The sequence below is a fragment of the Bufo bufo genome, chromosome 7, assembly GCF_905171765.1.
Source record: "Bufo bufo chromosome 7, aBufBuf1.1, whole genome shotgun sequence".
Taxonomy (NCBI): domain Eukaryota; kingdom Metazoa; phylum Chordata; class Amphibia; order Anura; family Bufonidae; genus Bufo; species Bufo bufo.
The window spans coordinates 86,239,482-86,266,083 of record NC_053395.1 but is presented as its reverse complement, the minus strand read 5'-3'; the positions used below and the strand labels follow the sequence as shown (position 1 = coordinate 86,266,083).

At 46.1% G+C, this 26,602-nt stretch overlaps 1 protein-coding gene across 6 annotated transcripts in view; it reads left to right on the top strand.

Moving 5' to 3' along the window:
• Positions 1-3,147: 3,147 nt before the first annotated feature.
• NPRL3 (NPR3 like, GATOR1 complex subunit) overlaps positions 3,148-26,602 on the top strand; it is a 149,683-nt gene continuing 126,228 nt past the window's right edge. For 3 of the 6 annotated variants that reach the window (XM_040439731.1, XM_040439729.1, XM_040439728.1), the window contains exons 1-3: positions 3,151-3,234; positions 20,590-20,719; positions 24,866-24,935. In XM_040439731.1, coding sequence (XP_040295665.1) covers positions 3,223-3,234; positions 20,590-20,719; positions 24,866-24,935 — 212 coding nt within the window. In that variant the 5' untranslated portion in view covers positions 3,151-3,222. Of the gene's footprint in view, positions 3,235-20,588; positions 20,720-24,865; positions 24,936-26,602 lie in introns of those variants that run through there. The other 3 variants (XM_040439730.1, XM_040439732.1, XM_040439734.1) reach the window with 3 other exon arrangements.

Genomic DNA, 26,602 nt, shown 5'->3' with positions numbered 1-26,602 from the left:
AGTGGCCAAAGAAGATTTGATCTCATCCACAATGAAAGATTACATTTCTGAAAGAATATCTGGTTACTCTTCTTTCCAGATTTCTGCCGTGCAGGATCTGCACAGCCTTTTCCTGCAATTTTCGGGAGCCTTTTGGAGCACGCACTGCATTTTAAGAGTCTTACTTTAGTTTTAGACTCTTTACTGCCCTGGAAGTGAGGAAGCAACCAGATATACCGCAATTAGCACCCAAACTTTAAGAATGTAAAATTTGAAATACAACCCCCCCGGAGGGGACTCACGGTACTGATGGCCGAAGGATCAGAGTCTTCCTGGCGGGGAGTAGGTGCCTCAGACATCGTGGTGCTTGCAGGCGAGGGCTGACTGGAACAGCGATTCTTTTGAATCTACCCCGGCGTCTGACGTCATTCAGCTGCGCCCCGGGTTGTCGGCGTGTGCCTGCGCCGCACCAGCCCTCTTAAAAGGTACGTGCGCCGCACGGCCCGCCTCCTACTGCGCTCCATGCGCCGCACCTACTCCCCCAGCCGGTCACGTGTTCTGCAGTGAAGAAGGACGCCAAGCGCAGCGCGCGAGACACCTCGTGAAGCCGGCACCCCAGACTGCTTCCCGATAGAAGGAAGGAGGTCCAAAGGTAAGGAAAGACCGCAGGCCTCAGCATGAGCCGAGACGAGGGTTCTTGTTGCTCCATGCTGTCCAGTCTTAGCCCATGCCACAGGAGGACAGCAGGAGATTCCTGTAAAAGAATAAAGTTACTACCCCCTGATAGAAGGGCTCTCTCCACATATTGGCCCCTGTAGGGGCAGGAAAGCACTGAGGAGGTGGAGGGGTGGGGGGAATTTAAACTCTCTGTGTTCCTGCCCCTACAGAGGTCAAGGGTCAATCTCATTGTGGGCCGTCATGGTGGATGAAATGGAAATATCCATTTTTACTGCTTATCTATACACCTCAATAGTTTTCTTTTACACAAACGCTAAAAGTATCTGAATATAGATATTTTTAAAATCCAAATTGCATTAAAGAGAACCTTTCATCACAATAAAAAATCTAAACTAACTATACAGACATGGAGAGCGGCGCCCAGGGATCTCCCTGCACTTGCTATTACCCCTGGGTGCCGCTCCGCTCTCCCGGTATCTTCAGATTTTCGGCTCAACCGGGAGGAGCCTGTCCTTGTTCACCTGGGCGTCTCCTTCTCCCAGGCTGTAGTGCTGACCAATTGCAGCGCTCAGCTCATAGCCTGGGAGAAAAAAAAACTCAGGCTATGAGCTGAGCGCTGCGATTGGCCAGCGCTACAGCCTGGGAGAAGGAGACGCCCAGGAGAACAAGAGCAGGCTCCTCTGCATACTGTGTTTAGATTTTTTATCATAATGAAAGGTCCTCTTTAAAGGGGTTTTGCCATCTCAAGCAATGGGGGCATATCGCTAGGATCTCTAGGACCCGCACCTATAACGAGAACGGAGGAGGGAAGTGAACGGAGGGCGCACTACACATGCGCATCCGCCCTTCATTCATTTCTATGGGGTCGCCAAAAATAGCCAAGCACTGGTTCGGCTATTTCCGTCTGCCCCATAGAAATGAATGGGAGCAGGGGCCGTGTATGCGCAGTGCTCTCCCATTTACTTCTATGGAAGCAGCTCTTGGTGGTGAACGGACCCCGGGGTCCTCCAGCCACAGCTCTCCTTGCTCTGTTCTTGTAGGTGTGGGTCCCAGAGGTGGGACCCGCACCTATCAGACAATGGGGGCATATCCTAGCGATATACCCCCATTGTATGTGATGGGAATACCCCTTTAAATAATGAAATAATATACAAGATGGACTCTAATATACAGAGAGGAACCGGACACACGCTTTCTGGGTCAATATTGTAAATGTAATAATTAGTGATGAACGAATTGAAGTCTAACTTCGATCTGAACTTCAGAAAAAATTCGATTTGCTGGATTTCCTCGCGCTTTGTGGTAACAAATAAATTTTTCCTGAAATGGAAAAATACATACTCACTTCACCCATTTGCGTGTGAAGAGGCCGTTTCAGCCATCTTGAAGATACAGCGTGAAAACTTGTGCGCAGTAGCATATGACATCACCACGCCAGACAGCGAGATTTCATATGGTGTCTTCAATCAAGATGGCCGCGGCATCCTCTACGCAATCAAATGGATAAGGTATTTTGTTACCAGATATACCCCTGAAAGTCCTCAGTGTTAGGCCGCATGCACACGACCGTTCCATTTTTTGTGGTCCGCAAAAAACGGAAGCCGCCCGTATTGTCTTCCGCAATTAGCGTAACGGAACAGGCGGCCGTCAATATAAATGACTATTCTTGTCTGCAAAGCGCGGACAAGGATAGGACATGTTATATTTTTGCTGTCCGCATCTTTGCGGCCCCATTGAAGTGAATGGGTCCGCATCCGAGCCGCCAAAACCGCGGCTCGGATGCGGACCTAAACCTAATCTCGGATGCCACAATCACCAATGAACGCGGCATCTGAGGGGTTCAATAGCGGGGGCCAGCTCGATCGCCATTCCCTATCATTGTGCACGCTACATAAAAAGAAACGCACTTCGCAACAAAGAAATTCATCACAAAGCTAATTTCTTTATGAAATTCGGCGAAGCAGCCAAATAGAATTTTTGAAAACTTAATTCATCACTAGTAATAATGCAAATCGATACATACAGATCAGAAAATAGGGACATTTAAGGAGCAAAGAGGGTCTTAGGTCAAAAGTATGGTCTGTCCCTCCAAAATAGGGTCACTTGGGAGGCCTGAAATTCTGCCACAAAATCGCAGTGTGTGAAGGCAGCCTTATACTGCATCTTGCCTCAGCTGACAGCAGCAGGTTCGCCCTCACTGTAAATCACTGTAAATTAACTGTTTCCGCTACCCTGCATCTGCTGACTAACAGAGAAGGCCCCGAGCAAGACAAACTGCCGCCATGTGTAACCATAACTAAGGCCTCTGCTTTGACAGCCATTTTTCTGGAGGCACAGTGACATCACACGTTCTTACCTCTAGTAACCAACGCAGACGGGAACCACGATATGACTGGTCGAAGACTCAGCCAATCGCGCCTCTTCTAATATATTGTATATTGTCTGTGTGAAGAGCCGTGATTGGCTAGAAAGTGGAAGTTGGGCGTGACCAAATCTCCTGTTTTGAAAGGTTTCCGTGTGGCTCTTCCCGTAGGTGACCGTATTCAGCCGGTAAAGCGGGGCTGGATGAGCTGGAAGGTATGAGGCGGCCCCCATACGTTGTCTCTGTACACACGTCATCCGATGCGGTTTTTCATCTTTCACTAGTGCAGCAGCAGATAATGGACTGACTGCCCTTGTGTGCTCAGCATGGCCATAAGTGCTGCACTATTGATCATTACACGGACATCTGTTAATACAAAAATAAACGTAAAAAACATGAAGCCTTGCGGCCAGTTCACACTGAGGTTTTTTTTTTAGCTGATTTTGGAGCGTTTCTGCCTCAATCGGGTCCAAAAAAACTACTCAAAACAGAATCCTATTCATTTCAATGGGAAGCAGCGGTTGCTTTTTTATTATTTTTATTACACGTGTCAAAAAGCAGCATAAATTAGCGCTGAATCTCCCATTTAAATGAATAGGAAGCAGGAGAAACAGCTCCATGTGAGTCCATGCATTGTTTGTGCATTTTCTGCACTTTTTTTTGGTGCAGATCTTCAAAAATCTCAAACTGAAAATTCAGCTTTGTATTGAAGTGAACACCCATTGGTTGAAAAAAAAACAAATTTTTTTCTGCACTGAAAACCCCCCCAGATTTTGTGCTGATTTTTTTTAAGCATGTTTTTCAAAATCAGTTGTGTGAACTGGCCCTTAATACAGCAGCTGTTCTGCGTGCACATTTAGGCCTCGTGCTCTTTCCCCTGTGTGTTAGGCTACTTTCACACTGGCGTTTTGTGCGGATCCGTCATGGACGTTCAGATAATACAACCGCGTGCATCCATTCAGAACGGATCCGTTTGTATTATCTTTAACATAGCCAAGGCGTTTTCTATTGTGCCAGATTGTGTCAGTGAAAACTGATCCGTCCCCATCGACTTACATTGTGTGTCAGGACGGATCCGTTTGGCTCAGTTTTGGCAGATGGACACCAATACGCTGCAGGCAGCATTTTGGTGTCCACCTCCAGAGCGGAATGGAGACTGATCGGAGGTAAACTGATGCATTCTGAGCGGATCCTTTTCCATTCAGAATGCATTAGGGCAAAACTGATCCGTTTTGGACCGCTTGTTAGAGCCCTAAAGCGGATCTCAGAAACGGAAAGGCAAAACGCGAGTGTGAAAGTAGCCTAATTCACATTTTTGCGGATAGCCACCTGACCCATTGATCTCTGCACGTCCGCCAGTTTTCAGGCTGTCATAGGAGACAGCTGACAAGTTGGTGACAGGCGTATCCCTAAGGACCAACCAGATTTCAGCTCTGCTCTCTGTGCAGGAAGTAATCTGGTTGTCTGGTGCCAAGGAAAGATACCATCGGCCATTTTGAATTTGATAAACTCTATACAACTGTTCTCTTTTTCCTCAAGTTATAATATAAATTGGTTCTGGGATGAGCACTGTTTGTTTTAACCGTTGTAACCGGAGTATCCCAAGATAAGAGAAAATGAGGATTTGATAAAAAATGAGCAGATAACTTAGCCAGATAAAGCAAGTGCCTACATGTAACAGTCAGGAATAGACACTGGAAGCCATAAATCACCATCTATGATGAGGACAGGAGCTTCTTCAGAGTCCTGTACAGTGGACCAGAAAATAGCATGGAGCCAGTGTCATGGGGTATCTTAAAGGGGTTGTCTCAACCTCAGACACTGGTGGCATATTGCAAGCATATGTCACCAATGTCAGATAGGTGCAGGTCCCCCACACCTACCCTTAGAATGAGACCCCTGAAATAAGCAGAGAACCGCTGTGCATGTGCGTCCCCCTCCATTAAAAGAGCATTGGGCCTTCACAGCTGATTCACGGGGGTCCCGGGTGTCAAACCCCTGCCGATCAGATGCTGATGACCTATCCAGAATATAGGTCATCAGTTACAAATAGTCAGATAACCCCTTTAACCACTTAAGGACCACAGGTTTATACCCCCCTAGTGACCAGGCCCTTTTTTACAAATCGGCACTCCACAACTTTAGCGGTTTATTGCTCGGTCATGCAACTTACCACCCAAATGAATTTTACCTCCTTTTCTTCTCACTAATAGAGCTTTCATTTGGTGGTATTTCATTGCTGCTGACATTTTTACTTTTTTTGTTATTAATCGAAATTTACAGATTTTTGGGCAAAAAAATGAAATTTTTCACTTTCAGTTGTAAATTTTTTTTAAAAAAAACGACATCCATATATACATTTTTCTCAAAATTTATTGTTCTACATGTCTCTGATAAAAACAAAATGTTTGGGTAAAAAAAAAAAATGCTTTGGGTAAAAGCTATAGCGTTTACAAACTATGGTACAAAAATGTGAATTTCCGCTTTTTGAAGCAGCTCTGACTTTCTGAGCACCTGTCATGTTTCCTGAGGTTCTACAATGGCCAGACAGTAGAAAAACCCCCACAAATGACCCCATTTCGGAAAGTAGACACCCTAAGGCAGTGGTGGCGAACCTATGGCACGGGTGCCAGAGGCGGCACTCAGAGCCCTCTCTGTGGGCACCCGCACTGTGAAAAAAGTCTATGGTGTACCAATATGCCTTAGACTTTTCCTGCCATTCATCAGCGCAGGGCGCACTATGAACAGCACAGGCAGGGCACTGAATGTAGGCAGGCTTTAAAGAGGACCTTTCACTGATTCTTACCCTATGAACTAAGTATACAGAAATGTGGAGCGGCGCCCGGGGATCTCACTGCACTTACTATTATCCCCGGGCACCGCTCCGTTCTCCTGCTATGCCCTCCGGTATCTCCGTTCCCTAAGTTATAGTAGGCGGAGTCTGCCCTAGTGCTGGCCAATTGCATTGCAGAGCTCACAGCCTGGGAGAAAATAACCTCCCAGGCTGTGAGCTCTGCGCTGCGATTGGCCAGCGCTAGGGCAGACTCCGCCTACCATAACTTAGGGACTGGTATCTCCGCCTACTATAACTTAGTGAGCGGAGATACCGGAGGGCATAACGGGAGAACGGAGCGGCGCCCGGGGATAATAGTAAGTGCAGTGAGATCCCCGGGCGCCGCTCCACATTTCTGTATAGTTAGTTCATAGGGTAAGAATCGGTGAAAGGTCCTCTTTAACCACCTCTGGACCGCCTAACGCAGGATCGCGTTCCGGAGGTGGCAGCCCTGCGCAGAGTCACGCATATATGCGTCATCTCGCGATGGGCGAGATTTCCTGTGAACGCGCGCACACAGGCGCGCGCGCTCACAGGAACGGAAGGTAAGGAGAGTTGATCTCCAGCCTGCCAGCGGCGATCGTTCGCTGGCAGGCTGGAGATGTGTTTTTTTTAACCCCTAACAGGTATATTAGACGCTGTTTTGATAACAGCGTCCAATATACCTGCTACCTGGTCCTCTGGTGGTCCCATTTGTTTGGATCGACCACCAGAGGACACAGGTAGCTCAGTAAAGTCCCACCAAGCACCACTACACTACACTACACCCCCCCCCCCCGTCACTTATTAACCCCTTATTAGCCCCTGATCACCCCATATAGACTCCCTGATCACCCCCCTGTCATTGATCACCCCCCTGTCATTGATTACCCCCCTGTAAAGCTCCATTCAGATGTCCGCATGATTTTTACGGATCCACTGATAGATGGATCGGATCCGCAAAACGCATCCGGACGTCTGAATGAAGCCTTACAGGGGCGTGATCAATGACTGTGGTTATCACCCCATATAGACTCCCTGATCACCCCCCCTGTCATTGATTACACCCCTGTCATTGATCAACCCCCTGTAAAGCTCCATTCAGACGTCCGCATGATTTTTACGGATCCACTGATAGATAGATCGGATCCGCAAAACGCATCCGGACGTCTGAATGAAGCCTTACAGGGGCGTGATCAATGACTGTGGTGATCACCCCATATAGACTCCCTGATCACCCCCCTGTAAAGCTCCATTCAGATGTCCGCATGATTTTTACGGATGCACTGATAGATGGATCCGATCCGCAAAACGCATCCGGACGTCTGAATGAAGCCTTACAGGGGCATGATCAATGACTGTGGTGATCACCCCATATAGACTCCCTGATCACCCCCCTGTCATTGATCACCCCCCTGTAAAGCTCCATTCAGATGTCCGCATGATTTTTACGGATCCACTGATAGATGGATCGGATCCGCAAAACGCATCCGGACGTCTGAATGAAGCCTTACAGGGGCATGATCAATGACTGTGGTGATCACCCCATATAGACTCCCTGATCACCCCCCTGTCATTGATCACCCCCCTGTAAAGCTCCATTCAGATGTCCGCATGATTTTTACGGATCCACTGATAGATGGATCGGATCCGCAAAACGCATCCGGACGTCTGAATGAAGCCTTACAGGGGAGTGATCAATGACTGTGGTGATCACCCCATATAGACTCCCTGATCACCCCCCTGTCATTGATTACCCCCCTGTCATTGATTACCCCCCTGTAAAGCTCCATTCAGATGTCCGCATGATTTTTACGGATGCACTGATAGATGGATCGGATCCGCAAAACGCATCCGGACGTCTGAATGAAGCCTTACAGGGGCGTGATCAATGACTGTGGTGATCACCCCATATAGACTCCCTGATCAACCCCCCTGTAATTGATCAACCCCCCTGTCATTGATCAACCCCCCTGTCATTGATCAACCCCCCTGTCATTGATCAACCCCCCTGTCATTGATCACCCCCTGTCATTGATCACCCCCCTGTCATTGATCACCCCTCTGTAAGGCTCCATTCAGATATTTTTTTGGCCCAAGTTAGCAGAATTTTTTTTTTTTTTTTCTTACAAAGTCTCATATTCCACTAACTTGTGTCAAAAAATAAAATCTCACATGAACTCACCCTACCCCTCACGGAATCCAAATGCGTAAAATTTTTTAGACATTTATATTCCAGACTTCTTCTCACGCTTTAGGGCCCCTAGAATGCCAGGGCAGTATAAATACCCCACATGTGACCCCATTTCGGAAAGAAGACACCCCCAGGTATTCCGTGAGGGGCATATTGAGTCCATGAAAGATTGAAATTTTTGTCCCAAGTTAGCGGAACGGGAGACTTTGTGAGAAAAAAATTAAAAATATCAATTTCCGCTAACTTGTGCCAAAAAAAAAAAATTTCTATGAACTCGCCATGCCCCTCATTGAATACCTTGGGGTGTCTTCTTTCCAAAATGGGGTCACATGTGGGGTATTTATACTGCTCTGGCACTCTAGGGGCCCCAAAGCGTGAGAAGAAGTCTGGTATCCAAATGTCTAAAAATGCCCTCCTAAAAGGAATTTGGGCACCTTTGCGCATCTAGGCTGCAAAAAAGTGTCACACATCTGGTATCGCCGTACTCAGGAGAAGTTGGGGAATGTGTTTTGGGGTGTCATTTTACATATACCCATGCTGGGTGAGAGAAATATCTTGGTCAAATGCCAACTTTGTATAAAAAAATGGGAAAAGTTGTCTTTTGCCAAGATATTTCTCTCACCCAGCATGGGTATATGTAAAATGACACCCCAAAACACATTCCCCAACTTCTCCTGAATACGGCGATACCACATGTGTGACACTTTTTTGCAGCCTAGGTGGGCAAAGGGGCCCATATTCCAAAGAGCACCTTTAGGATTTCACAGGTCATTTACCTACTTACCACACATTAGGGCCCCTGGAAAATGCCAGGGCAGTATAACTACCCCACAAGTGACCCCATTTTGGAAAGAAGACACCCCAAGGTATTCCGTGAGGGGCATGGCGAGTTCCTAGAATTTTTTATTTTTTGTCACAAGTTAGTGGAAAATGATGATTTTTTTTTGATTTTTTTTTTCATACAAAGTCTCATATTCCACTAACTTGTGACAAAAAATAAAAAGTTCCATGAACTCACTATGCCCATCAGCGAATACCTTGGGGTCTCTTCTTTCCAAAATGGGGTCACTTGTGGGGTAGTTATACTGCCCTGGCATTCTAGGGGCCCAAATGTGTGGTAAGGAGTTTGAAATCAAATTCTGTAAAAAATGACCTGTGAAATCCGAAAGGTGCTCTTTTGAATATGGGCCCCTTTGCCCACCTAGGCTGCAAAAAAGTGTCACACATCTGGTATCTCCGTAATCGGGAGAAGTTGGGGAATGTGTTTTGGGGTGTCATTTTACATATACCCATGCTGGGTGAGAGAAATATCTTGGCAAAAGACAACTTTTCCCATTTTTTTTATACAAAGTTGGCATTTGACCAAGATATTTATCTCAACCAGCATGGGTATATGTAAAAAGACACCCCAAAACACATTCCTCAACTTCTCCTGAATACAGAGATACCAGATGTGTGACACTTTTTTGCAGCCTAGGTGGGCAAAGGGGCCCACATTCCAAAGAGCACCTTTCGGATTTCACAGGTCATTTACCTACTTACCACACATTTGGGCCCCTAGAATGCCAGGGCAGTATAACTACCCCACAAGTGACCCCATTTTGGAAAGAAGAGACCCCAAGGTATTCGCTGATGGGCATAGTGAGTTCATGGAAGTTTTTATTTTTTGTCACAAGTTTGTGGAATATGAGACTTTGTATGAAAAAAAAAATAAAAAAAAAAATCATCATTTTCCACTAACTTGTGACAAAAAATAAAAAATTCTAGGAACTCGCCATGCCCCTCACGGAATACCTTGGGGTGTCTTCTTTCCAAAATGGGGTCACTTGTGGGGTAGTTATACTGCCCTGGTATTCTAGGGGCCCAAATGTGTGGTAAGGAGTTTGAAATCAAATTCAGGAAAAAATGAGGAGTGAAATCCGAAAGGTGCTCTTTGGAATATGGGCCCCTTTGCCCACCTAGGCTGCAAAAAAGTGTCACACATCTGGTATCCCCGTACTCAGGAGAAGTTGAGGAATGTGTTTTGGGGTGTCATTTTACATATACCCATGCTGGGTGAGATAAATATCTTGGTCAAATGACAACTTTGTATAAAAAAATGGGAAAAGTTGTCTTTTGCCAAGATATTTCTCTCACCCAGCATGGGTATATATAAAATGACACCCCAAAACACATTCCCCACCTTCTCCTGAGTACGGAGATACCAAATGTGTGACACTTTTTTGCAGCCTAGGTGGGCAAAGGGGCCCATATTCCAAAGAGCACCTTTCGGATTTCACTGGTCATTTTTTACAGAATTTGATTTCAAACTCCTTACCACACATTTGGGCCCCTAGAATGCCAGGGCAGTATAACTACCCCACAAGTGACCCCATTTTGGAAAGAAGAGACCCCAAGGTATTCGCTGATGGGCATAGTGAGTTCATAGAACTTTTTATTTTTTGTCACAAGTTAGTGGAATATGAGACTTTGTAAGAAAAAAAAAAAAAAAAAAAAAATCATAATTTTCCGCTAACTTGTGACAAAAAATAAAAAGTTCTATGAACTCACTATGCCCATCAGCGAATACCTTAGGGTGTGTACTTTCAGAAATGGGGTCATTTGTGGGGTGTTTGTACTGTCTGGGCATTGTAGAACCTCAGGAAACATGGCAGGTGCTCAGAAAGTCAGAGCTGCTTCAAAAAGCGGAAATTCACATTTTTGTACCATAGTTTGTAAACGCTATAACTTTTACCCAAACATTTTTTTTTATCAAAGACATGTAGAACTATAAATTTAGAGCAAAATTTCTATATGGATGTCGTTTTTTTTGCAAAATTTTACAACTGAAAGTGAAAAATGTCATTTTTTTTGCAAAAAAATCGTTAAATTTCGATTAATAACAAAAAAAGTAAAAATGTCAGCAGCAATGAAATACCACCAAATGAAAGCTCTATTAGTGAGAAGAAAAGGAGGTAAAATTCATTTGGGTGGTAAGTTGCATGACCGAGCAATAAACGGTGAAAGTAGTGTAGGTCAGAAGTGTAAAAAGTGGCCTGGTCTTTCAGGGTGTTTAAGCACTGGGGGCTGAAGTGGTTAATAGCTAAATGATAAAGTACATGGAATATATACTATATTGAACTATAGTATTCAGGTTAAATTGCTGTGTTGGCATTTTACGATAAATGAGTGGGTTTTGGGTTGCAGTTTGGGCACTCGGCATCTAAAAGGTTCGACATCACTGCCCTAAGGTATTCGCTGATGGGCATAGTGAGTTCATAGAACTTTTTATTTTTTGTCACAAGTTAGCGGAAAATGATGATTTTTTTTTTTCTTATAACTTTTTTTCTTATAACGTATATTCCACTAACTTGTGACAAAAAATAAAAACTTCCATGAACTCACTATGCCCATCAGCGAATACCTTGGGGTGTCTTCTTTCCAAAATGGGGTCACTTGTGGGGTAGTTATACTGCCCTGGCATTCTAGGGGCCCTAATGTGTGGTAAGTAGTTTGAAATCAAAATGTGTAAAAAATGACCTGTGAAATCCTAAAGGTGCTCTTTGGAATGTGGGCCCCTTTGCCCACCTAGGCTGCAAAAAAGTATCACACATGTGGTATCGCCGTACTCAGGAGAAGTTGGGAAATGTGTTTTGGGGTGTCATTTTACATATACCCATGCTGGGTGAGATAAATATCTCGGCAAAAGACAACTTTTCCCATTTTTTTTATACAAAGTTGGCATTTGACCAAGATATTTATCTCACCCAGCATGGGTATATGTAAAATGACACCCCAAAACACATTGCCCAACTTCTCCTGAGTAGGGCGATACCAGATGTGTGACACTTTTTTGCAGCCTAGATGTGCAAAGGGGACCAAATTCCTTTTAGGAGGGCATTTTTAGACATTTGGATCCCAGACTTCTTCTCACGCTTTAGGGGCCCCTAAAATGCCAGGGCAGTATAAATACCCCACATGTGACCCCATTTTGGAAAGAAGACACCCCAAGGTATTCAATGAGGGGCATGGCGAGTTCATAGAATTTTTTTTTTTTTTGGGCACAAGTTAGCGGAAATTGATATTTTTTTGTTTTTTCTCACAAAGTCTCCCTTTCCGCTAACTTGGGACAAAAATGTCAATCTTTCATGGACTCAATATGCCCCTCACGGAATACCTTGGGGTGTCTTCTTTCCGAAATGGGGTCACATGTGGGGTATTTATACTGCCCTGGCATTTTAGGGGCCCTAAAGCGTGAGAAGAAGTCTGGAATATAAATGTCAAAACATTTTTACGTATTTGGATTCCGTGAGGGGTATGGTGAGTTCATGTGAGATTTTATTTTTTGACACAGGTTAGTGGAATATGAGACTTTGTAAGAAAAAAAGAAAAAAGAAAAACAATTTCCGCTAACTTGGGCCAAAAAATGTCTGAATGGAGCCTTACGGGGGGGTGATCAATGACAGGGGGGTGATCAGGGAGTGTATATGGGGTGATCACCCCCCTGTCACTGATCACCCCTCTGTCATTGTTCACCCCCCTGAAAGGCTCCATTCAGACGTCCATATGTTTTTTACGGATCCACGGATACATGGATCGGATCCGCAAAACTAGGGGTGCACCGAAATTCCGGCAGCCGAAAATATCGGCCGAAAATGCACCTAATCCACTTCGGCCGATATTGTTACATATCGGCCGAAAATATGGGGTGTGGGATTTGTCACCCACCATCTGCGGGCGGGCGCCGGGCGGGCGGTTTACTTTGTCACTGCATCTTTATTTTACCTTACAATCGTGAGGCTCCAGTAACTAACAACTCTGCAGGCAGAGCGGAGGCCGGCGTAACGTCACTTACTCACGTGACGCGCCTGCTCCGCCTCCTTCATTCATAAAGTGGGCGGAGCAGGTGCGTCACGTGAGTAAGTGACGTTACGCCGCCCTCCGCTCTGCCTGCAGAGTTCTTACTGGAGCGTGACGATTGTAAGGTAAAATAAAGATGCAGTGAGTGATTAGTCTGCTGTGAGCAGCAGGGCCGGGGCTGTTATGGGTAGGGGGATCGGTCTATGGCACTGCTATGGGGAGGGGGGGATCTGTGCACTGTTATGGGGAAAGGGATCTGTGCACTGTTATGGGGAAAGGGATCTGTGCACTGTTATGCCCATAACAGTGCACATATCCCCTTTCCATAACAGAGCCACCCACAGATCCCCCTCTCCATAACAGCGCCACCCACAGATCCCCCTCTCCATAACAGCGCCACCCACAGATCCCCCTCTCCATAACAGCGCCACCCACAGATCCCCCTCTCCATAACAGCGCCACCCACAGATCCCCCTCTCCATAACAGCGCCACCCACAGATCCCCCTCTCCATAACAGCGCCACCCACAGATCCCCCTCTCCATAACAGCGCCACCCACAGATCCCCCTCTCCATAACAGAGCCACCCACAGATCCCCCTCTCCATAACAGCGCCACCCACAGATCCCCCTCTCCATAACAGCGCCACCCACAGATCCCCCTCTCCATAACAGCGCCACCCACAGATCCCCCTCTCCATAACAGCGCCACCCACAGATCCCCCTCTCCATAGCGCCACCCACAGATCCCCCTCTCCATAACAGCGCCACCCACAGATGAATTTCATTCATGAAAAAGAATTATTAATAAAATCATTAAAAAAAAAAGTATTTTAAAAGTATTTGGGCAAAAAGGCAGTTTCGGTTTTCGGTCAAGGGCATCCTGAATTTTCGGTTTCGGTTTCGGACCAGAATTTTCATTTCGGTGCACCCCTACGCAAAACACATACGGACATCTGAATGGAGCCTTACAGGGGGGTGATCAGGGAGTCTATATGGGGTGATCAGGGAGTCTATATGGGGTGATCACCCCCCTGTCATTGATCACCCCCCTGTAAGGCTCCATTCAGACGTCCGTATGTGTTTTGCGGATCCGATCCATGTATCCGTGGATCCGTAAAAAACATATGGATGTCTGAATGGAGCCTGACAGGGGGGTGATCAATGACAGGGGGGTGATCAGGGAGTCTATATGGGGTGATCAGGGGTTAATAAGGGGTTAAGTGACAGGGGGGGGGTGTAGTGTAGTGGTGTTTGGTGCTACTTATTACTGAGCTGCCTGTGTCCTCTGGTGGTCGATCCAAGCAAAAGGGACCACCAGAGGACCAGGTAGCAGGTATATTAGACGCTGTTATCAAAACAGCGTCTAATATACCTGTTAGGGGATAAAAAATTCGCATCTACAGCCTGCCAGCGAACGATTGCCGCTGGCAGGCTGAAGATCCACTCGCTTACCTTCCGATCCTGTGAACGCGCGCGCCTGTGTGCGCACGTTTACAGGAAATCTTGGCTCACGCGAGATGATGCCAATCGGCGTTAGTGTAGCCCGAGAGCGCCGCAGCAATGACGCCTTTCGGCGTTAGTGTTGCGGGAAGTGGTTAAGGGGTATTTCCATCACAGACAATGAGGGCATTCCGGGCTGGCTCGGCTATTTCCATCGGCCCCATAGAAATGAATGGGAGCAGTGGCTGCACAAGCACAGTACGCTCCTATTCACTTGTATGGGGAGAGTGCTTGGCGGTGGTCCTCCAGCCACCGCTCTCCCTGCTCCATTCTTGGCGTAGGTGTGGGTCCTAGAGGCTAACGATATGCCCCCATTGTCTGTATACCCCTCTAAGGCCTCATGCACATAAACGTATATATTTTGCGATCCGCAAAAAATACGGATGACGTCCGTGTGCATTCCGTTTTTTGCGGAACAGCAAAAAAAAAGGCAGAGAGGGAGAGAAGGCACTCATAGGGTGAGTATGTCAGTTAGCAGTGCTCTTTTGTGGTGATGGTAATGTGCTCACCTTTTTTGGTTGTATTTTGCGGAACGGAACATCTGGCCCCTAATAGAACAGTACTATCCTTTTCCGTAATGCGGACGATAATAGGACATGTTCTATTTTTTTGCGGAACGGAAATACGAACATACGGAAACGGAATGCACATGGAGTACCTTCTGTTTTTTTGTGTGGACCCATTGAAATGAATGGTTCTGTATACGGTCCACACAGGAGGAGCTCGTCATGCTCTGTAATGTAAAGGATCTTCCATACAGGTGACCTATGATGTTGTGCGCACAATGTATGCCGCTCCGGGACATATGGCCCGCTCACAGACCGTATGTATCGGAGGGCATACGGTCGTGTGCATGAGCCCTTAGGGTCCATTCATACGTCCGCAATTTCGTTCCGCAAAACCCATTCATTTCTATGCGGACCCGCACTTCCGGGTCCGCAATTCCGTTCACGAAAAAAATAGAACATGTCCTATTTTTGTCTGCAATTGCGGACAACAAGAGGCATAGTGCCAGCAATGTGCAATAAAAAAGCAGGCGCAGACTGTAACGGATCTCCTGGCACCCCGACCGGGTACCTCCGTCGATGGTTGCTCCTAGTGCTTCCCGAGGACTCCAAGCACTCCACTTGACACCGTAAGCACTGCAGACACCACGAACCGCCGAAGCTTGGTTGAGGTCTCACCGTCTTTTACCCACCCTGGACCTACGACAAGGCTCCAGTGGGTGAACCTCTCCTAAATTGAGAGAGCAGGAACAGATCTTACAAGAGCTAGGAGTTATAGCCAGGGGAGTATACAGCGTAAAGCAATCCCCATACACATAAGACGAGGCTCTATGTTGAATGTAAAACAGGAACTCTTTATTGAACACACAAGCATTGACTTATACACATTTTCCAATAAGGGTACCACCCCCGTGGACCTGGTTGGGAACTGAGGACATGACATAGCAGCCAATCCTTTACAGTTTAAACACAAACTAACCCTATTCAACAAACACAATGGCATTGTCTGTGACGCAATTAACAAACACAACATGCAAACAGACATCCCCCCCTCCATAATGAATGAATAGGGACAGTGGAGACACATGTGATGGGATTATCTCCTGAGTGTATCATATGGTGATCTACTCATCTAGGAGCCGGCTGCTCTTATAATCAACTATCTTAATCCCATCACTAACACAATCAGTGGGAGTCTCAGTGCAGAGTTAACCCTTTTTGTGTTGCTGAATCCACACCATGCCTTTTTAATGGGCAATAGGAAATATGTGGCAAATAAATTACACATATAAATCGGGGTTCATAGTTCCTTGTAGAGTTGTTGCGATACCACATTTTTGATTCGGTTTCGATACCATGAAAAAGTATTGCAATACTAGATACCATTCGATACCACGCAAAAAAAATAAACCAAAAAAGCCACGTGCATTCCGCATTTTAAAAAATGGCGAATCGTGCAGTTTTTATTAATTTTTTCTGATCCGGCGTTTACCGCATAGATTTTTTTTATATTTTAATAGTTTGGACTTTTCTGACGTGGCGATATGTAATATGTTTATTATTTAGACATTTTATATGTGAAATTGGGAAAGGGGGTGATTCATACTTAATATTTTGGTGGTTTTTTTTTTTCCTTTTTTTAAATATTTTTTTTACACTTTGTATTTAATAACTATTTCCCCCCTTAGGGGCTAGAACCTGGGATTTTTTTCATCCCTTGTCCTATTCACCCTGATAGATCTCTGAGGGGCACCTGAGGGGTTAACTGCCGCTGATCGCAGCTCCCTGTCAGGGGCAGGGTGACGGCTATGCGATTCTGCTGCCGACACCTGCCTCCTGTATTATGTGTTAAAGACTACTTTTCCTGGGTCCAGACTTTAAGTATTAGGCTACACAGAGCGGCGCCCAGCGATGTCCCAGCACTTACTATTAGTCCTGAGCGCCGCTCCGTTTGCCCGCAGTGCCCCATTACTGTCTCCTCTCCTGTTCCATATGCTAATTACTATCGGAGCAATGGGGAGAAGACATCAGCTTCTCTAGTGGGCGTTCCTTCTCCCTGGCTGTAGCGCTGTCCAATCGCAGCGCAGCGAGAAGGAACGCCCACTAGAGAAGCTGATGTCTCCTCCCCATTGCTCCGATAATAATTAGCATATGGAGCAGGAGAGGAGACAGTAATGGGGCACAGCAGGTGAACGGAGCGGCGCCCAGGAATAATGGTAAGTGCTGGGAAATCGATCTGTGTAGGAAAAGTCGTATCATTGTTGGCGCAGTGCGCCCTCCCCTCCTCCGCCCCTCTCTTCCCATTGGTGGCAGCGGCAGCACAGGCAGTGCTCCAGACAAAAAAAAATGACCAGGAGCCATTGGCTCCTAAACTAAAAAATTTAGGAGCCAAATTCAATTTTTTAGTCGCCAAATTTAAAATGCATATAATTTTTAAAAAAGGACTTTGAGAAGATGAGACGCAGGTGCACTACATATAGGAGAAAACAGCACCACATGCCTCTCACATCCAGGGACATTTTCTGGGGGACAAGGTGACTAAAAATGGCGAATTGCGTGGTTTAGAGTTTTTTTTTCTGTTACGGCCTTCACCGAGCAGAAATATTTTTTTTATATTTTAATAGCTCACACTTTTTGGGACGTGGCGATATGTAATATGTTTATTCTTTATTGTTTGTAAATTTTATATGTAAAACTGGGAAGGGGGCCATTTAAACTTTTAGTATTTTGGTGTTTTTTTTTTTTTTTTTTTTTACTTTTTATTTAATAACCATTTCTTCCCTTAGGGACTAGAACCTGGATTTTTTCATCCCTTGTGCTATTCACCCTGATAGAGATCTATCAGGGTGAATAGGATCTCACATCTCCCTGCTGCTCTGTGCTCTGTGCACACAGCAGCAGGGAGCTGAACATGGCAGCCAGGGCTTCAGTAGCGTCCTGGCTGCCATGGTAACGATCTGAGCCCCAGCAGTGTAATCTGCCACTGCCACCAATGAACGGGATGGGACCCTGTGGCCACCATATAACAATGGGGGGGGGGGACACGACGACTTGTGGCCAGTGATAATGGGGGGGGGGAAGAGGCTTTGGGAGAGCGCCACCACCAATGAATGTTTAAAGAGGACCTTTCATGGGTCCAAAGTAGGGATCGACCGATTATCGGTTTGGCCGATATTATCGGCCGATATTGAGGATTTTGAACGTTATCGGTATCGGCATCTATTTTGCCGATATACCGATAACGTATGGGGAACACAGAACGCGCTGCTGACAGCGCTCTCTGTGTTCCCTCCGCAGCACAGGGGAGAAGGAAGCAGTGTCTCCTCCCCCTGTGCTGCTGCTGCCGCTGCCGCCAATGAGGGGATAGAACATAAGAGGAGGGGAGGGGCTGTGGCCGCTGCGCCACCAATGAAGATAAGCCTTTCATTCATTCATATATACAGGAGGCGGGAGCTGGCTGCAGAATCACATAGCCGGCTCCCGACCTCTATGAGCAATAGCTGCGGTCCGCGGTAGTTAACTCCTCAGGTGCCGCGGATCGCAGCTACCGCTGATAGAGGTCAGGAGGCGGCTATGTGATTCTGCAGCCAGCTCCCGCCTCCTGTATATGAATGATCGATAGACTTATCTTCATTGGTGGCGCAGTGCGCCCCCCCAAGCCCCCCAGTATTAATCATTGGTGGCGCAGTGCGCCCCCCACCCCCATCCCAATCCCGGCCAATAGTAAAAACATTGGTGGCGCGGTGGTGCGCCCCCCCCCCCCCCCACCCAGTATTAATCATTGGTGGCAGTGGCCACAGGATCCCCTCTCCCCTGCTCCTCCGATCGGAGCCCCAGCTGTGTAAGCCTGGGGCTCCGATCGGTTACCATGGCAGCCAGGACACTATTGAAGCCCTGGCTGCCATGATAAGCTCCATGCTGCTGTGTGCACAAAGCACAGAGCAGCAGGGACAGTGTGAGATCCTATTCACCCTGATAGAGATCTATCAGGGTGAATAGGACAAAGGTTCTAGTCCCTAAGGGGGTTAAAAGTTAGTAAAAAAAAAACACAAAAATATTAAGTATAAATGAAAAAGATTTATAAAAAAAAAATACACATTAACAATAAACAAAAAAAATACACATTAACAATAAACATATTAATTTTCAGCAGATTTGTGTAGGAATTTTTTTTTTTTTCTCAAAAATGAAAATTCCCAGAATATCGGTATAAATAATCGGCTATCGGCCTGAAAGTTCACAAATTATCGGTATCGGTATCGGCCCTAAAAAATCAATATCGGTCGATCCCTAGTCCAAAGAATATGTACTTAGTAGCAGGATGCATAGAGCGGCGCCCAGGGATCTAAGTGCACTTACTATTAATCCTGGGCGCCGCTCCGTTCGTCCGCTGTGGCCCCCGGTATTTTCAGCATTCAGAGGAAGGAGGAGGAGGAGACGCCAGTGTCTCTCCTTCTCCCTGACAGCAGCGCTGTCCAATCACAGCGCAGAGCTCAGAGCCAGGGAGGTTTTTTCCTCCCTGGCTCTGAGCTCTGAGCTCTGATTGGACAGCGCTGCTGTCAGGGAGAAGGAGAGACACTGGTGTCTCCTCCTCCTCCTCCTCCTTCCTCTGAATGCTGAAAATACCGGGGGCCACAGCGGACGAACGGAGCGGCGCCCAGGATTAATAGTAAGTGCACTTAGATCCCTGGGCGCCGCTCTATGCATCCTGCTACTAAGTACATATTCTTTGGACCCACGAAAGGTCCTACAATTGTCAGCAGCGGTATAACAGACCCGGCACCCGGCCTCAATAACAGGGCATGCGATCTGGGGCACCTGAGGGGTTAATGGCCGCGGATCGCATGTCCTGTTATTGAGGCCGGGTGCCGGGTCTGTTATACCGCTGCCTATACTTATGTTTTACATTCATTGGTGGCGCAGTGGCGACAGCTCCTCCCCTCCTCCTCCCCTGCTATATCCCTATTGGTGGGAGTGGCGGCCGCGTCACAGTGGAGAGGGAGGGACTCCTTCCTTCTCCACTGTGCAGTGTGCTAGTGAAGAGAACGTAGGCTGCGCAGGATCGCGGCGGTACAGTCGCAATTGGCGACAAGACTAAAAAGTCTTGTCGCCATCTGCAAATTTTAAGGCGCATTGGCGACCGTTTTGGTCGCCATCTGGAGCCCTGACAGGGGGGAGGGAGAGACTGCTTCCTTCTCCCCTGTGCTGCTGAGAGAACATGAGCGCGCTGAGAGCAGCGCGCTCATGTTCAGAGACACTAGACTGCACAGCAGCGCAGCCCAGTATCGAAAAAATGAAAATCCCGGTATCGTATCGATACCGGGACAAAAGTATCGAATGGGTATCGAAATTTCGATACCCGCAACAACCCTAGTTCCTTGTAACCCCGAAAGGTCTTAGGGGGTCTCCATAGTTCTCGGTCCATAGTCTGTAGGAAGGAGGCTGGCCCTCAGGCTTCTCCAGCAGCCCCAGTGACGGTTCAGTCCGTCACACAGACACTTTAGTAAATGTCCCCCATTATTTGGTTCTGTTGGCGTTTGCTATTTTCATTGCTCGGCTTTCATTTTTAGGAGCAGAATATTGTAATTATAGGAAGCTCTGGATACATATTGGGTTTTGTCAGGTTTCTGCAAGGGAACTCGTTTTACCGCACTATTGCGCTATTTTGCTACCGGATCTGTGAACAGAACCTAATAGTGTACTAATGATTTTTTTCAGGCTTCGTTCAGTATGGGTGAAGACACCAGCCCCATCAGTGTTATCCTGGTGAGCTCAGGAAGCAGGGGGAATAAGCTGCTTTTTCGATACCCTTTCCAGAGAAATCCAGAGGCGCAATCCTTACATACAAGTAAGTAACGAGAATCTCATGCAGTAACCCTTTCACTGCTAGCGGCTTTTGGACCTTAAGTGGCTGGGAAAATTTTCCACATTTGACATCTATAAATAAATTCTAAATTCTAAACCAAAAAGTGCATTGGAAACTCCCAGACCCACATATTTTCTGAAAGCACAGTAGACGCCACCCTGTAAATCCTGAGTACACATATGGAGTATACATACAGGCAGTTGCTTTGTATGAATGAAGCGATCAGAGGATTGCACAGTCTGTCCCATAGTGAGACAAAAAATAATAAAGTATATGAAAAAAATGGGTTTCTGGGACTTGCAGGCTATGTACACCTTTGGGGGCAATTTTTATTTTTTATTATTGCTTTTTACTCATTTTGAGCTAAAAAATCATTTTCTCAACTAGTCTAAATGAAACATTTAAAAAAAATGTTGAACCCCTGTGCAGCTTTGAGATCCCCTAGGAGCAGGATCTCTGTCAGTCAGGGAGCTGAGGGCTCCTTATCTCTGCTCTCTGACTCATTATAACTCCTTACTGATAAGAATGTGGCCTAAGTAAGTGTTTATGACCTTTTAGTAATTTAGAGGGAAGGTTCATTAGATGATCCTGGGCACAAAGTTAAAGTACCATTCACACAACTAGACAAACAGTTAACCCTTTGTGACAGAACGGATAAGTTTTAAAAAAATAAATAAAGACCAATTGAAGAAATAATTTTTAGCCCAAATGAGTAAAATGTAATCATAAAACATTGCCCCTGATGTTGTACATAGCCTTGATTGCCTGTCCTCAGGCTAGTTTATCAATATCTGATCATTGAGGATCTGACTACTGATACTTCTACTGATCAACTATTTAAAGGGACCACAAAGCTTGGGTGAAAGCTGCGGACTCTTCCTCGGCCTGTGATGTTCGCATTTATCACTCATATGGCGATTCTGGAAGTGAATGGGATTGCGTAGTCTGAGCTTCAGAACTAAGCACAGCTGCTTTACAATGCACTTGGTATACTATAAGGCCCCTTTCACACGAGCGAGTTTTCCACGCGGGTGCAATGTGTGATGTGAGTGCATTGCACCCGCACTGAATCCTGACCCATTCATTTCAATGGGTCTGTGTACGTATCAGTTCTGCGTTGCATATAAAATGCAGCATGTGCTATATTGTGCCTTTTTCACGCAGCCCTGGCCCAATAAAAGTGAATGGGGCTTCAGTGATGGTTGCTAAGAGATGGTGTTTGTTAACCTTCAGTTTTTTATCATGCGCGTGAAAAACGCATCAAAACGCATTGCACCCGCAATCGCAGACAAAACTGACTGAGTTTGCTTGCAATTGTTAAACTGACCAAGCACCGTCGGCCACTGGCCCCTGGGTGCTGGTAATCAATGAAGAGGTGCAGAGCAGTTTAAAATCTAAAGCTGTCCCCCGACATGTTTCGCCAGTATTCTGGCTTCTTCAGGGGTACATGGACAGCCATGACCCCTGAACAGCTGTCCATGTACCCCTGAAGAAGCCAGAATACTGGCGAAACATGTCGGGGGACAGCTTTAGATTTTAAACTGCTCTGCACCTCTTCATTGATTACCAGCACCCAGGGGCCAGTGGCCGACGGTGCTTGGTCAGTTTAACAATTCAGATAGTTGGGCATTCACTGCTGGGCACCGAGCCCTTGTAGCGGCTCCAATCGCTATCATTTCCAGCTGGAGATCAATTTGTATGCGCAATGCGCTATGTGTATAGTGGGCTGAATCCTTATTCCCACACCACTCAATAAGGTTGCTATCACAACCATTCTCAGCTGGTAGTGAACTACGGACGGTGCTACGGCAGTGTGTGCCCCCCCCCCCCTAAACACACTAGCAGCACTTTGCCTATAGGGACATAGGGTGAGAGATAGTGCACATCTCTCTTCCCTCCAAAATGTCCAGTCAATGCTTTCATCAGTGTAGAGGTGCACTGTGTTTTTAATTTTTTCATTCTTTGGTGTTGTCTAAGTTCAATTAAAGAGTGCATGAGCACACAGTCAGTATATTACATTTTAGAACTATCTCAATAAAAGTGAAGTATTAAATTATATCTGGGTCAAGACAGGTTCTATTGCCTAGTTAGGCATTTGTAAATAAAATAGTAAAATATCCTTACCCAGTTTAGGTCCCGTTTAAAATAAAATACCAATGATGATAACTCACCCATTAATACAGATACAGAAGGCGGTTGGCGGCGGCAGAATCACATAGCTGGCACCCGACCTCTATGACAGGGCGCTGCGATCTGCGGCAGTTAACCCCTCAGGTGTGGCACCTGAAGGGTTAACTGCCGCGGAACGCAGCACCCTGTCATAGAGGTCGGGTGTCGGCTATGTGCTGCCGCCTCCTGTATTTGTATTAAAAGGTTACTTATCTTCATTGGTGGTGCATTTCCGCCCCCTTCCCCCAGTACTAAAAACATTGGTGGCATAGTGTGCCCCCCAACCCCCCCAGTATTATAATCATTGGTGGCAGTGGCCACAGGGTCCCCTCCCCTCCTCTTTATTGAAGGTGCAGTGGCAGCTTCTGATCGGAGCCCCAGCTGTGTAATCCTGGGGCTCCGATCGGTTACCATCTCCCTGCTGCTGTGTGTACTATTCCCAGGGCAGCAGGGAGAGTGTGAAGTCCTAGTCACCCTAAAACAGCTCTATTAGGGTGAATAGGACAAGGGATGAAAAGATCCCAGGTTCTAGTCCCTAGGGAAGCTAATAGGTATTAAATAAAAAGTTAAAAAAAACAAGCGCCAAAATATTAAGTTTAAATCACCCCCTTTCCTAATTTTACATATAAAATATATAAACAATAAATAAATAAATTGTATGAATATGTAGAGAGAATCTCTAAATCGCACATCCTCATACCTATGCTTCTGATGTACAACTGTTTACAATTATCAGCATTTCTTATGATAAAACATGGCTATACAGCACTGTTATCAATCATTTGCTGTGCACTATAAAGAGGCATTAGTATACAGTTTGATCAAAGCGCATAGGCCCACTTACCGCGACAAGGTTGCCTCTTGTTTAAGTGGGAACCTACTCTAACCTAGGCGCAGAGCCGTGCGGCGACCACCACGCCTCCACACCGCTCCAGCAGGCAATGGGATCCAGCAGCCGCACAGCAGCCCCACTGTACAGTGAGGCCACATGGGCCCCGGGTCCCATCACTCCACCAGCACGGCACAGAAGCAGAGACGGCCGCCGTCCAGCGCCGCATGTGAACTGGTGCTAATGGCTCACCTGTTCACAGCCTCTCAGGAACTCCAACTGAGATGTGGTAGGAATTTATAATGCTCTTTGATCAAACTGTATACTAATTGCCTCCTAATAGTGCACAGCAAATGATTGATATAACCGCTGTATAGCCATGTTTTATCATAAGAAATGCTGCTTATTACATACAGTAGTCAATAGTATAGGAATGAGGAGGTGCGATTTAGTTTCACTCTACAAACCATAATAAATAAATAAACATTACATATCACCATGCCCAAAAAAGTGCAAACTATTAAAATAAAATAAAATATCTCCTATCCAGTGAACACTGTAACAGAAAAAAATAAAAACAGCGTGATTCGGCATTTTTTTGTCACCTTGTCCCCCCCAAAAATAGGATTGAACTGTTCGATTATAAGCCAGACAGTCCATAAAATGCGAAATGCATGCTGCTTTTTTTGGTGTTAAATTTTTTTTGCTTGGTATCGAATTGTATCGAGTTTCGCAATACTTTTTTATAGTATCGAAATCAAATCAAAATGTTGTTACCGCAACAACCCTAGTCAGACCTCCTCCGATCTGATATTGGTAACCGATGCCGAGGATAGGAAGTAAAAAAGAAAAAAAAAAGTTTATTACAAATCTACATATCATGCAAAAATAGGGAAAGTAAGGTTAAAATGCTATTTATACCGCACAGTGAATGGAGTAGAACAAAAATCCCATTAACACATTTAACAGCAGAATTGATGTTTTTTCCCATTAAACTCCAAAAACGTTAAAGGGTTTTCCAGGCTCCCAATATTGATGACCTAGATCTGTAGTCAGTGTAGATTTACAGAAGGCTACCATGTGCCTTAAGGAATTTTTCAAATACTAATTGAAGACTGATGTTGTTTCAGGTAATCCAAGAAGCTGCTATGCTTTAAATAACACTGGAGACAACACGGAGGATCCTGATGGAGATTCCAAGTATGATATTAATGCTACATGTAGTATCTATGTAGATATAATGTTATATGTATATATAGGGGGTCATTTACTATTCTGAAATTTGCCGCAGATTTCGCGGGCGGATGGTGGTGCAATGGTGCGCCGCTATCTGCATCTTTGCCCGCTCACGGCAGGTCTAAAATTGTGGGTGGGGGAGGGGTCGGCTGGCCCGTCTCATTCATCATTTTCTACGTAGAAAATGGTTTAAACATAAGACAGCTAGGAAGCTGGCTTACATTTAGAACTGGTGCTGGATGCACCAAAGTTATGGAGGGGCCTACACCTCTTCATAACTCTGGCAGAACCACCGCCGGTTATAGTCTAAAACGCCGGTCTTAAAGGGCTTCTGTCACCCCACTAAAGTCTTTTTTTTTTTTTGGGCTAGTTAAATTCCTTATACTGCGATATATGAATATATAGTGCTCTTACTCACTTTCCTTCAGCAGTTTCTTCAAAAAACGGACTTTTATAATATGTAAATGAGCTCTCTACCAGCAAGTAGGGCGGTTACTTGCTGGTAGCAGCCGCATCCTCCTTTCATAAAGACGCCCCCTCCTCATGTTGATTGACAGGGCCAGCGAACGCACTCGTCCTCTGGCTGGCCCTGTCTGCGTTCAAAATCTGGCGCCTGCGCCGTACCTGTCTTCAGTCGGCGCAGGTGCACTGAGAGGAGGACGCTCGCTCGGCCGCTCCTTCCTCAATGCGCCTGCGCCGATGACGTCACATCTACACCCGGCGCAGGCGCACTGAGGAAGGAGCGGCCGAGCGAGCGTCCTCCTCTCAGTGCACCTGCGCCGACTGAAGACAGGTACGGCGCAGGCGCCAGATTTTGAACGCAGACAGGGCCAGCCAGAGGACGAGTGCGTTCGCTGGCCCTGTCAATCAACATGAGGAGGGGGCGTTTTTATGAAAGGACGATGCGGCTGCTACCAGCAAGTAACCGCCCTACTTGCTGGTAGAGAGCTCATTTACATATTATAAAAGTCCGTTTTTTGAAGAAACTGCTGAAGGAAAGTGAGTAAGAGCACTATATATTCATATATCGCAGTATAAGGAATTTAACTAGCCCAAAAAAAATAAAGACTTTAGTGGGGTGACCAAAGCCCTTTAATAAATGTGCCCCATGGTGCTTAAATTGTGCCGTACATGTAAAGCACAAGACATACACGTGTATGAATAGTGTGATACTGGTGTAAAGGGGGGCCCCTTTACAGTGAACCTCGTCTCCTTTAGGCCACCATCAATAGATAGTGAAATAGTTAGGGCATCGGCCGCGCACTGTGTGCCCACTTACAGGTTTTATATATGTAGTTCCCTCAGTTAGAATCCAATAACCACATATGTACTGTCTGATTCCCCTTTTTAAAAATGGATGGCTATTCAGATCAGTCACTGTACGTGAAATGAAGCGATGAGGAAATAAACCCCGGAAAACCACTACTGAGACCTGTGGACAAAGACCAGTCTATAGCAGTGACTGAAAGTAGCTTTCCGCCATTACTTTCCACGATTTCCTCTACTGGATTTCCAGATATTATCTTTGTTGGTAAGAAAAGTTCCCCCCTGAACTGAGTAGACTGATGACCGACCATAAGAAAATGCTAAAAGATACAGATGGCTGGAAATCCACTTTGTTGCTAATGTTT